Genomic DNA, 13,206 nt, shown 5'->3' on the forward strand with positions numbered 1-13,206 from the left:
CTGGCTCTCCACCAGCTGTGTCAACCTTCGCACCCCAAACAGGTATGTCATGTCTGAAGTCGGCCCACACTCTCTTCATTTCTGGCTGAATCCTTGTATGAAATCGGTAATTATTCTCATTTAACAGTGGCGTTTGATGATGGCAATAATTTTACAGACATTTACCTGTATGGATGTCCAACACTAGCTTATTAGATTACGATAACTGACAGGAATTTGACAGTCCATATGAATAGTAATAAAAATTATGCGGTACATAAGAAATTATTAATGCAAGTATATTATCTTCATCTATCTGGTGTGGGCTAAACTGAGCGAGATGTTAATTTGTGCGCCTAACTGTTTTTGTCTGAGGCAGGTTTTTTCGTGACATTTATTCTTTGTGAATTTTACCCAAGCCTTATAGATGTATTTATACAATATAAATTGTGTGTTCATGGATTATAATTACGGTTTGAAATAAAACTGTGTCGGTAGTTCACAGGAATTTACTATTGACCATATACCTGATCAGATTTTTTATGTGGATAATAGTCTTTAGTCGCATTTTCTATCATCGTGCTATACTGCCCTGGTACTACCTCTCTGTGCTTTGTATCTACGTAACACTCAATGTAAGTAGATGTAGAGCTACCATGCTACCGTGAGCCGTGACCATGCAGTACTAGTAAGCCAACAAGCAAAGGTAGACTCCAACATAAGTCACGGTAGGCAACAACTTTTGTCACTAGTGCAGTCTATTTTCAGTCATTAGTGACACAATTTCCCGTCACTTTTGACCTCAATTTTCTGACATTAGTTACGTCAACTTTCAGTCACTAGTGACTCAATTTCCAGTCACTAGTGACTCAATTTCCAGTCACTAGTGACTCAATTTCCAGTCACTAGTGACTCAATTTCCAGTCACTAGTGACTCAATTTCCAGTTACTAGTGACTCAATTTCCAGTCACTAGTGGCCTATATTATCAGTCAAAGGTACCTTAGTTTCATTCACGCTTATTTTAAATGCAATAGGTGTTAGCAACAAAAATAAATGCGTAGCAACTATCGAAATACTAAGTCATTCATAATATTCATGATATATCGTGCCTGAGTTCAAACAGCTACTCTTCATGGCGAAGTTTTAGCAGGGGGATGAGTGGCCGGCTCTCTTCCTGCCACGATTTCCAATAGGGTAAGATAGCTCAGCCCGATTGCCGTAGCTGCAAAATTTCCGCTTCAAAGGGCATATTTCCGCTAGCCAAAATGGCCGTCATTCTAGCGGGATTACCTGAGGCTCATCTCCATGATTTGCCTGAAGCGCTCGGCAACATTAGAAGAAGCTTAGTTGTTGCTGATCTTGGTATTGATTATGGTTCTGTTGATGGCGATGTTGGTGATGTTGTTGTTGATGTTATTTATCTTGAAGTTGTTGGTGTAACGAATTTTACGTGGTTTGAGCTTTTCCTATCATTTCTGTTATAAATTGTGTTGATGTCGGTATTTTTACGGTGATGTTCATTCATAGTTGGTGTTGATAATGTTCGTTTTATTAATTTCGTCGTCGTTGTTGTTGTACGTTGTTTTTGTTTTTCATGTTATTGTTGTGGTTAATAATGTTTGTGCTGCTAACTAATATTGTTGGCACTTATTATGTTTTTCAGAATTTTTGTCGCAAGCACTGCTGATGTTGTAGATATAGATGAACATAAGTTGTTGATGCAGAAAATACTAAAAAAAATTTTGATGGAGTTCAAGTTCATATTGTTGGTGTGTTAGGTCTCGTTTACGTTGCTTGCATCGCTAGTAATCTTGGTATTAATAATACTCTTGACTCTTGATATTAATACAAATTTTATTATCGATTTGAATTATAGTGATGACGTTACTGAAGATGTGGCACAAGCTGTTCATGTTCTGCTGTGCTGTTCATGTTGCAGTTATTGATTTTGTTAACGATTTTGTGTGCTGACGCTATAACATTGATTCGATTTCGGTGATATTTTGGTCGTTAATTCTACGTTCAGCCGTAAGTTCTACGATGGTCTTAAGTTCTACGATGGTCGTAAGTTCTACGATGGTCTTAAGTTCTACGATGGTCTTAAGTTCTACGATGGTCTTAAGTTCTACGATGGTCTTAAGTTCTACGCTGGCCTCAAGTTCTACGTTGGTCTTAAATTATACGATGGTCTCAAGTTCTACGATGGTCGTAAGTTATACGATGGTCTTAAGTTCTACGATGGTCTTAAGTTCTACGATGGTCTTAAGTTCTACGATGGTCTTAAGTTCTATGATGGTCTTAAGTTCTACGATGGTCTCAAGTTCTACGATGGTCTTACGTTCTACGATGGTCCTAAGTTCTACGATGGTCCTAAGTTCTACGATGGTCTTAAGTTCTGCGATTATCTTAAGTTCTACGATGGTCTTAAGTTCTACGATGGTCTTAAGTTCTACGAAAAATCCAACAATCATAAAAGGTACATCCTCTTTGAAATCCAATTCACAAATGTTGGCTGGCTACTCAATGCGCGCGTAATGTTACTTAAGTTGACAGGTCCTTTCGATTTTCCGAGATCAGAATAATAACAAAAATTGCGTTCAACTTTATTTCATTCGACGCAAGAAGGAAACTATTCTTTTCGAGTCCTCGGCCGTTAAAAGTTGAACTAAACGTGCAATACAAGACGTCGACACTTTGATGGATCACAGCAACAAGTAATTCGTGTATGAAACCTTACGATATACACACTCCGAGTAATGAGTGAAATGTTGTACAAATAACGAGCAATTTATGTCATGTTAAGTGATCATTTCATGGCCGCCGATAAACCTGCCATAACTTTAAGTGATCACATCGTGGTTGCTGATAAACTTGAAGTAAGTGCAGGTGACCATGTCGTGGCCGCCGATTAATCTGCCGTAACTGTAAGTCATCATGTCGTGGCCGCCTATTAACCTACCGTAATTGAAGATGATCATGTCGTGGCCGCCAATTAATCTGCCGTAATTGTAGATGATCATGTCGTGGCCGCCGATTAATCTGCCGTAATTGTAGATGATCATGTCGTGGCCGCCTATTAATCTACCGTAATTGTAGATGATCATGTCGTGGCCGCCGATTAATCTGCCGCAATTGTAGATGATCATGTCGTGGCCGCCTATTAATCTGCCATAAATGTAAGTTAACATGCCGTGGCCACCGATTAACCTAACACTGTTAGAAAAATTACCGTTAACGGTATTACCGGCGTTTCAGTGATCGGTCGGAACGTGAAATAAAACATCGTGTCGCCGTTTTTATTCTAATTTAACACTAGAAATCCGTATAACATCTGATAAAAACGGGGAAACAGTTTATTTTCACGGAGCCACCGGCCACTAGAATGCCAGTGGACCGTTTTTTTCACCGTTTTTTTCTAACAGTGTACCGTATCTGTAAGTTATCATGTCGTGGCCGCCGATTAACCTACCGTATCTGTAAGTTATCATGTCGTGGCCGCCGATAAATCTGCCATAACTATACACTGAAACTCTCAATTCCTCAGCCCTGTAGCTGCTGCTCGGCCGCGCGCCTCCCTGTGAGTAACGGTAGTCGTATCTTATCATATAATGATAGTCTTATCTTATCATATAATGATAGTCGCATCTTATCATATAATGATAGTCTTATCTTATCAATATAATGATAGTCGTATCTTATCATATAATGATAGTCGTATCTTATCAATATAATGATAGTCAATCTTATCATATAATGATAGTCGTATCTTATCATATAATGATAGTCGTATCTTATATTATAATGATAGTCGTAATTTATCATATAACGATAGTCGTATCTTATCATACATATAATGATATTCGCATCTTATCATATAATAATAGCCCTATCTTATCATATAATGATAGTCTTATCTTATCATACAATAATTTTTGTATTTATATAGAGTGCGGTCGGCTTCTCTTCCATTTCCATTGATCCCAAGACGGCATCTCAATAAGCTTTGATCACCGCGCCTTAACGTGCGCGTGGTTCCCGTAGATTCTTGTAACTACGATCAGTGTAAGCTCCCTACGACGGATGTTGCAGGGCGTGAGACGATTTATAATAATGATAGTAATAACAATAACAATAATTATAATTGTAATAATAATTAAAACAATAGTAATAGCAATAATAAATATAATCATTATAATAATTTTATTAGTAATATATTTCCATTGAATAAAAAAATAATGTCTTTTCTGACTTGAGGCAAGGTAAACAATCAAAATTTGAAAAGTGGGAATCAAATTTCGATTAGAACGCACGGCAGCCTCTTGTTCTCCTCATCATTTTCCTATTACTACTACTTTTTAAGACCAATTCTAAACTTCTACTGTTGATGTAGGTTTTTACTTTCCTTTCAACTCTACCTCGGTTTTCTATGAGTGGGCCAACTCTTTAATTACATTCATTGTCGAGATAGTTTAGTATGTTCTTACATTTACATTTTACTCTTCTATATGTAAGTGTAAACTTTACTTTAACTGTCGACTTTTTGCATCGCCTATTGGCATTATATTTGTCCAACTAACACCAAATTAATTTGAAAGTCATTAGTCACCATATCCTAACCTACTTCAGTGACAATTCCAGTCGTCGAATTGTCTGCCAAAAAATTACCGCAGACCCACACGATATATATTTTGAACACAACAAAAACGCGAAAAAAACATTGATTTGGACATAATCACGGAAAGTACAATCAGAGTCTTGATTAACGATAATTTGCTTACAAAACTAACACGGTTCAGTACAATGGCCACCCGTCATCCATAGCAAGTATTAATCAACGCCGAATTAAAGACTAACAGCAAGTAACACTCACATCCATCACCCAATACTAACGAAACGTAACACTCTCATCCATCACTTAAATGATCCAAATTTATTGTATTGCTTGGCAGCCTTCAACCATGAATGCCTCTGCATTATGCGTTTCTGTTCAACCTAATTTAAAAATACCGCTATCGCTTCATGCGGTTGAGAATTGGCGACGTTTTTTTCTCAGTGCATGAATTTTTCATTAAATTCTACTATTAATTTTGCATGATTTGGTTTGTGTTTGATATTATATAACACAACAGAACCAGCTTAGTTGCACGAGGATAGTATGTAGAGCTCAGTAATAATGCTGTTCTAGCACTGTACTTACGTCGTAGAGCTTCTTTTGTTGTACTGACGATGCTTCATAGCCTGTAGTGATATCAAGATTATATTTATTTTAGCATGGCTTTGAAATAATCGTATATTTACTATTTTAATTACGGTGTATTTAGTTAATGAAAGTTTTCATGTACATTAAAATTAACATTTACCGCAGCCGCTGCACCAACTGACGTACCTACTGTCGCACCAACTGCGGTAAAAACTGGTGCGCAAGCCTCATCATCAGTTTCATCCCATGCTGATGCACCAGCAGTTGCACCAACTGCTGCTCCAGCTGCACAGATCAACTACTACCCCAACTGTGACCCCACCATCTGGCTGCGCACCTGCACCCATCCAGAGCATGTCCCACTCAGTGGGGTAACTATAGGTAGGTGTGATGGGTGATAAGTTCGCGGCAGGTGTGTGATGAGGCGTGGTGGGTGCAGAATGAGGTGAATGAATTGTTAGTTGGATGATGGGGTATTGGGGGCAGGTGTACTACAATACTTGGATATTGAAGATAAACTGATGATTCTTGCGTCTAGCAGCGACCAGATCAGGCTGCAGCGCATATACATATCTTATATCAATCCCGGTCTCCCAGCCGCTAATTAGGATTTCATGCTAGTAATCTGGAGCACCTTTAATCAATGGAGCCACCTGCTGCTATTCAGAACCACCTTTCACTAACAAGAGTCCCTGTCTTCCCTTCTCAGGGGAGGTGCCGCGGTGGCTGAACGGGACTCTGATCCGCAACGGTCCGGGCAGGATGCAGGTGGGGACGGACATGTACCGACACTTATTCGACGGGTCCGCCCTGCTACACAGGTGCGTTTTTTCACTTATGTGTGGTCTGTACGATTTGGTACGTGTACGATTTGAATTCGGGTCCTGGGTATGTATTGTAAATACTTGGGTATGTATTGTAAATGAATTGTATTGCTACTGACGTGCAGTTTCTTAACGTTTTTCCACAAGACTCTGGGTAAAATTGCGGAATTTGAGAATGTCAGTTTCGCTTAAAAAGGCCTCATCGGGTTGAGTTATTTAGCTGAAGAGACCGTGGCTCCACATGACCGTAAACTTGATGTACGTGGAAGCGGGGGAATGACAAATCACTTTGTAAAGCAGTTTGATAGAAGCCCATGCATGACTTTTTGAACATTAGAGTGAATAAACACCTAGTGAATAATAAGTATAAGAAAGGAAGTATTTTAATAAATTGGCGTTTGTTGGCTTAAGCAGCTTGCTAGAAGCTCGGATGGAAAATCTATAGTTAACCCACGAATTAGATTTAACGCACGTATAGGTATTTAAAATGTTATATACTTCATTTACTCAGCGATAATTTTGATATGCAATATTTACATATGGTTCAGTATCGATACTTGTAATTAGACGTGGAATTGTATGCTTGAAAATCTTGTATGCCTGACTCACAACTAACTGCAAAGCGGCCATAAAGAAGCGTACGAAAAACATTTATACAGTTGACGACTTTCTTACTTCTGTATTTTTTTCACGATTTCCTGGACATTTTTTGATAGTCATTTAACACTCGCCCTTCAAATTTATATGCAATTTTATTTGTTAATATTTTATCTCCAGGTCTCTGCTAGCATTTTCCGTTGAAGAAAAATCTTGTTCACGGCGACTTTGATTCCAGCCATTCTCAAATAGTTCAGTAATCACTTTAGTCGTGCGAAAATTGCAGTTTCTTTGCTGTTGTTGCATACAACACACTTCACTAGCGATATATATTATATGTGAATATTGTATACAGTGTATGTATATTGTATAATAATTCATGCATCTGTGACCATGATATTTATGAGTTATAGTAATATAACTCGGTTTAAGTGCCAATTTTAGTCTTATTTACGTTTAATAATTATTAAGTTTAGAACCCCCTGACTGTTCAGTTATTACGACCATGTAATCAGTACGTGCCATTTTTTCTTTATTACTCTACATTTTTATGTAGAATTCATGTCTTTGTTTTTCTATAAAGTTTTACAAATTCCCCACTGAATTATCCAAAGTTTTACTAATTCTCCACTGAATGCCCCTAAGTTCTGCAAATTCCCCACTGAATGCCCGAAAATTTTGCAAATTACCCACTGAATGCCTCAAAGTTTTTCAAATTTCCCACTGAATGCCACAAAGTTTGGCAAATTCCCCACTGAATTCCCTGCTCGTTAAAGTTCGTTAGTTTCATTCAGGCTTGCGCTGCAGTGACAACATTCCAACACCACCATCGCGCTTGCAAAACTCTCAATTAAAGAAATAAGTAAAACTTTTCCCAAATAACCACGCACTTTGACCTTGTGTGGGCTATCGTTACTAAGTTTGTCCTGGTAGAATGATGTGTCAGTGCTAACAGCAGAAAGTGTTTCACTATTTGATGCTTTAACCCATTAATTTTATATACGATAATAATTCATTTTGTTTGTTTAATTTCGCTTTGTTTGCGTGGTGAGTTCCTTATGTGGAAAGTTCTGCCCCTCTTTATCTCGATACCTAACATTTAATAACTTGAGTTCTAATGTCAAGTTTAACATTAAATTGTATTTATTTATTCTTAATGTAAAGCGCGCTACACATTGAAGCAATGAAACTTCTTTCAACAGGCTTTTGATTTCTTCCACATGGATCTATTACCTAAGCACTTCTTCATAACATTCTCCCGGAAAATGTTTAAAAATTTTGCTTTACCTAACTTTTTCTATTTGTATTTAGTCAAGTCAGCTGTTATGTACGCACACAAGTTATTCGTGAACTGTTCCTGTACGTTCGAACCTCTCAGGTTCAGGTTCGCGGACGGTCAGGTTCAGTACCAGAACCGGTTTCTGGAGTCGCAGAGCTACCAGCGTGACACCCGCGCACAGGCTATCGTGGGCCGCCACTTCGCGACCCAGGGACGCCCCGACCCCTGCCGCACCATCATGCGCAAGTGGGTGGGGTTGTGGGGTTCGTTGGGTACGGGGGTTGAGTGGGTCCGTATACGTGACCCGGGGTTGCCCCGACCCCGACCCCACATCATGCGCAAGTGGGTGGGGTTCGTTGAGTTACGAGGGTCGGTATACGTGACCCGGGGTTGCCCCGACCCCTGCCGTACCATCATGCGCAAGTGGGTGGGGTTCGTTAGGTTGCGGGGGTCGGTACACGTGACCCGGGGTCGCCCGACCCCTGAAGTAATGAACGTAACAAGCAGTCCGTTCAGGTTCTTTAAATTTTGCGGTTGAATGCTACTTTTCCGGCGAATGCAGGAAAATGGTTTACAAATCTTACCGAGCAAATAAGTCAAGTGATAGCGCAATCCATAGAAATAAAGTGAATTTATTACTCAACTCATTAATTAAGCTGCATACTGTTCTTGTATTTTTACAGATAGAAAAAGAGCTCTCGAATGGTGCAATTTTTGTGGAATATGTAGAGAAAAACCTTTCAGAAGTGCCCATTATTGTGTAAGATTAGGTATAGTGTCCACTCTTATGCTTAAATGCGGTCGACTCTCATTTTAAAGCGTAAACTTAGAGGTCATATGTTCAGTACGCCATCAATCCAACAATACGTGTCCATCACCTGTCTAAGATCCAGTAATAAGTAATAAGGCATGATGAATCCAAGCATGATGCTTGAAATAAAAAAGAGACATTTGCACAAATTCAGACAGAGAAGAGCAGAATGAATGATAAAGATCAATGGGTTGAAAAGGTCATTGCTGTAGACTGCCTTCATCGTCCAGCGAACGTCAGACGATCTCGACTTTTGACATGGGACGCGATTCAAGCGAAATGTCAATTGATGATACATTTTAAGATTGTATTCCTTTATGGTGATAGACTTCGTAGACTATAATTGGTTACTTTTCAAGACAACAAAATATTAGAAATAGTCAACTTTTATGTCACAGTTAACTCTGGTGGGGCGTCTGAATAAAATACGACCATGGCATTTGAAAATAAATTCTTTATTTTATTTTAGAGTACCTCATAAATAATTGCCAATACATTTTTAATTAAGACCACGTTAGCATTAAATTAACTTGTATTCCATATTCCAATAGCATATTCAATTTCATGTGATATAACTGAAATAATAACATATTCCATGTGATATAACTGAAACAATAACATATTCCATGTAATGTTACTGTGGCATTAACGTATTCCATGTTACATAACTGCTAGATTAACACATTTCATGTAAAATAAGTGCGTCATCGCCACATTCCATGTAAAATAACGCCTCCATCACCACATTCCATCATTCCATGTAAAATAACTGCGCCATCACCACATTCCACGTAAAATAACTGCATCATCATCACCACATTCCACACACTATAACTGCAACATTAACCACGCAGCCTGAGAAGTAAGCTGGTCTTGTCGGAGCAGTTCACCGACAACTGCCAGATCAGCGTCTACCCTTACGGTGACGGCCTTTACGCCCTCACAGAGACGCCTTACGCATACAGGGTCGACCCCACCAACCTGCACACCGGCGAGAAGGTTAGTACCACTGTACTACCACAACACATGTATAGTTTATCCTACCGGCGACTACCCCACCAACCTGCACACCGAAGAGAAGGTTAGTGCCACAACACATGTATGGTTTATCCTGCACATACAGGATCGACCCCACCAACCCACACATCGAGGAGAAGGCTAGTACCTTAACACATGTGTAGTTTATCCTGTACTTACCCCACCAACCTACACACCGGCAAGAAGGCTAGTACCTGAACACATGTGTAGTTTATCCTGCACCTACAGACTACCCCACCAACCTGCACACCGGGGAGGAGGTCAGCATTCTATAAGATAGGATAATTGTGTAGTTTATCCTTCACCTACAGGCTACCTTTCCAATTAATTAAGGTAGCCAGTAGGAGCCTGTAAACTCCGGGGAAAAGATCAACTATATAATGCATGTTTTTTATCCGGCGCCGGTGGCAGGTTAACTGGTGTGGCAGTTTAACAGATTTTTCAGGTTAATGACAGCCGGTAAGACCATGTTTCCACATTTTCTATCCATGTCAGCAGTCTTATTTGTTTCAATAAGCAGCTTTCTTACTATATTGTCAAACTGTTTGCAATGGAATCTTCATAGTTTGATTCATGTACAAATTATTCATTTCACGGAATTTTTCTACCAATTTTCCTTTCAATTTTTTAATACCTCGTCTCAGTTCAGGAAGCCATTAGGCTTTTTATTGGCCCTAGTTTTTCAAGTCGCAGAGTTCGAGGGCCCATCGCCAGCTTCCAGAAATACGGAACGATTGATTAGTTTTAGGTAGTGAATTAACGAAATGTTTTCTACTGATCGATTCATGACTCTCCCTTGAAATATTTAATTGGACTATTCTTATACTAAAATAATTCATTCATTAATGGTAAATAGATAGATTTTGAACTATTCATTATTAAAATTGAACTTTTAAATAAGGAATACATTTATTTGAATGAATACAGGAAACATTTATTTGAATGAAAGAGAAATGAATTCTTTCGATTTTATGGGATACCCATAGATGTTTAACAGTCTCATGGACCTCTCGTTTATGAATTATTCTGTAAATATTAATATGTAAAATTTTATTTCCATTGTCTTTGAGTTGTTGTTTTAGTTCTTTTATATTTATGCTACCAGTTTAGTCGAATTTTTCGAAACTAATTCTGTTATAAATTTAATTTGTATTCGACTGAGAGAAATTATGAGTTCGTTCCTGCATTCTGTTGATACGTATTATTAATGCAATACGCTTTTCATTAGGCCACTAGAAACAGAATGATAACCTACGTACATCATATTTTCCCCCAGTTCAAACAATTTCTAGTTTTACTCCTATTACACCCAGATCTTTCCCCCAATAACCAGTTTTCTTTCATTCGTCTGCCATTTTCCTTTACCTACTCCTTGTATTTAAAGTTAAACTTTGTTATTCCCCATCGCTCTTTCCTTCCCCCATAGGTAGACCTGACGCAGCACCTGTCGGTGGTGAGTCACACAGCTCACCCACACGTCACCCGCACCTGTACCTACAACATCGGTCAGGGCGTCACCCTAACTGGCCCCCGCTACAACATCTGCCAGTTCCCCCGTACTGGCCCCCAAGGTTAGTTCTTCCTCATACTAATCCCCAGAGAGGGGTGTTACACCCATGCTCGTCATTATTATTATTTCTACCCCACTCATTTGAGTGTATTTGTCTTTTACACTGGTCTTTATGCATGTTGGGTGAGTCTTCCTCCCTACACTGGCCCCCAGAGAGAGTCCAGTTAAACTCATAGTGAAGCATTGCTAACCAAAACTCAAGGTAGTAAAAAGCGTCAGCATCGATGAGCCGGCGCTAAATCGACCCCAAAACGCCTTTAAATCACTCTCAAATCGCTCTTAAATCGCCGCTAATAAGCCTATAAGGCGATACCCTCGGCGGCAATTCACATCCAAACGCCGCTCTGAGGTCACACAATCTGGGCACGAATGCGCCAGTCTCTTTCAAGTTTACGGGGCCGCCTGAAGTTTGAGATTCAATTCGGAGCTGGTGGATGGGCGAACTTTTTTAAATCATAAACTTCAACAGCGAACTCGGTTCAAACTTTGAAAACTCGGCGCTAAGTGTCGCAAACTTTTATGGCGAGGCAAGTGGGTGCTTAGAGCTCTGGCGCATTAACTGCGCCTTGAGATGAACCAAAAGCTGTTCCTAGTACTGTACCATTAATTGTGCCTAGAGCAGTACCTAGAACTGTACCTAGTACCGTACCTAGAGCTGTACCTAGTACCATACTTAGTGCTGTAAGTAGTTCCGTTCCTATTGCTGTACTAAGAGTTATTATACTAAGTGCTGTACCTTCGACTATAAAGAGTGTTATAACAATACATATTGCCCTACCGAATATTGTATCTATTGCTGTACCAAAAACTTCATTACCTAGTGCCATACATAGTGATGTAAGTAGTTCCGTTTCTATTGCTGTACCAAGAGTTATACTAAGTGCTGTACCTTCGTCTATACAGAGTGTTCTACAATACATATTGCCCTACCGATTCTTGTATATATTGCTGTACCAAAAACTTCATTGCATTGTATCTTACGTAATTCTATTGCTGAAGTTCTACCTCTTACTGTACCTAATGCTGTAGCTGAAGCGATACCTATTACTATATCTATTTCTGTAGCTGGTGCTGTAATTAGTGTCATACTAGGTACTGTAACTCGCGTCCTACCTATAACTTTACATATACCTACTGCTATACCTAGGGCTGTACCAAGTGGTATATCTACTGCTGTATTACTTCTGTACATACTGCTGTACTTAGTACTGTACCGTGCGTGCTGTACCTATAACATGCGGTACTCACTGCTGTACGTAATGTGAGCTCAAGAACATTTCATTCATCCCAAGCAAGGTAGCATAAAAACTATTTTCTAAAATTATCCACATGCTTTATGCTTCGATCGCCAGTTTCATTAGTCGTTTTAGTGTTTAGTTTCTAGTAAATACCTGGCCTTTATTATCGTGTTATGATCCCATAAGCGACCATTATACTTATTATAATGACCAGTCACGTTAGCGAAAGAGCAAACATGTACAATTAATTATGTACTTTCAGTTTGTATACTTAACAGTGTATTATCCATCTCCAATAACAGTTTCTGGTATCACTCGTTTATAATCAGTCGTGAACGTAAAACGGTGTGAGATTATTCGTGTACAATCAATTGTCCACAATCAATTACGTACAGCTAAAATCGTTCAATTTTAGCTTGCCTCAATCAATCGTGTAAAATAAACCTATAAAATCAATCGAAAACACTAAATTGTTCAAAATCAATCGTATTTAATAAATCGTGTATCGTTTACAGGTCAGGCAAGCGATCCCTTCAAAGCTGCGAAGATCGTCGCTTCCGTCGCTTGTCGGTGAGTATCGTGTGAGCCAGCTGATCGTGATGTGTGCCAGCTGATCGTGATGTGTGCCAGCTGATCGTGATGTGTGCCAGCTGATCGTGATGTGTGCC

General features: G+C 39.2%; 1 protein-coding gene across 1 annotated transcript in view; it reads left to right on the forward strand.

The window, feature by feature from the left end:
• The first annotated feature begins 6,907 nt into the window (after positions 1–6,907).
• LOC125177629 (carotenoid isomerooxygenase-like) overlaps positions 6,908–13,206 on the forward strand; it is a 7,426-nt gene continuing 1,127 nt past the window's right edge. Inside the window, exons 1-5 of the mRNA XM_047879747.1 lie at positions 6,908–6,940; positions 7,981–8,127; positions 9,547–9,691; positions 11,157–11,301; positions 13,054–13,108. Coding sequence (XP_047735703.1) covers positions 6,939–6,940; positions 7,981–8,127; positions 9,547–9,691; positions 11,157–11,301; positions 13,054–13,108 — 494 coding nt within the window. The 5' untranslated portion in view covers positions 6,908–6,938. The remainder of the gene's footprint in view (positions 6,941–7,980; positions 8,128–9,546; positions 9,692–11,156; positions 11,302–13,053; positions 13,109–13,206) is intronic.

This window comes from Hyalella azteca, unplaced genomic scaffold (genome assembly GCF_000764305.2).
Source record: "Hyalella azteca isolate HAZT.00-mixed unplaced genomic scaffold, Hazt_2.0.2 contig3720, whole genome shotgun sequence".
Taxonomy (NCBI): Eukaryota; Metazoa; Arthropoda; class Malacostraca; order Amphipoda; family Hyalellidae; genus Hyalella; species Hyalella azteca.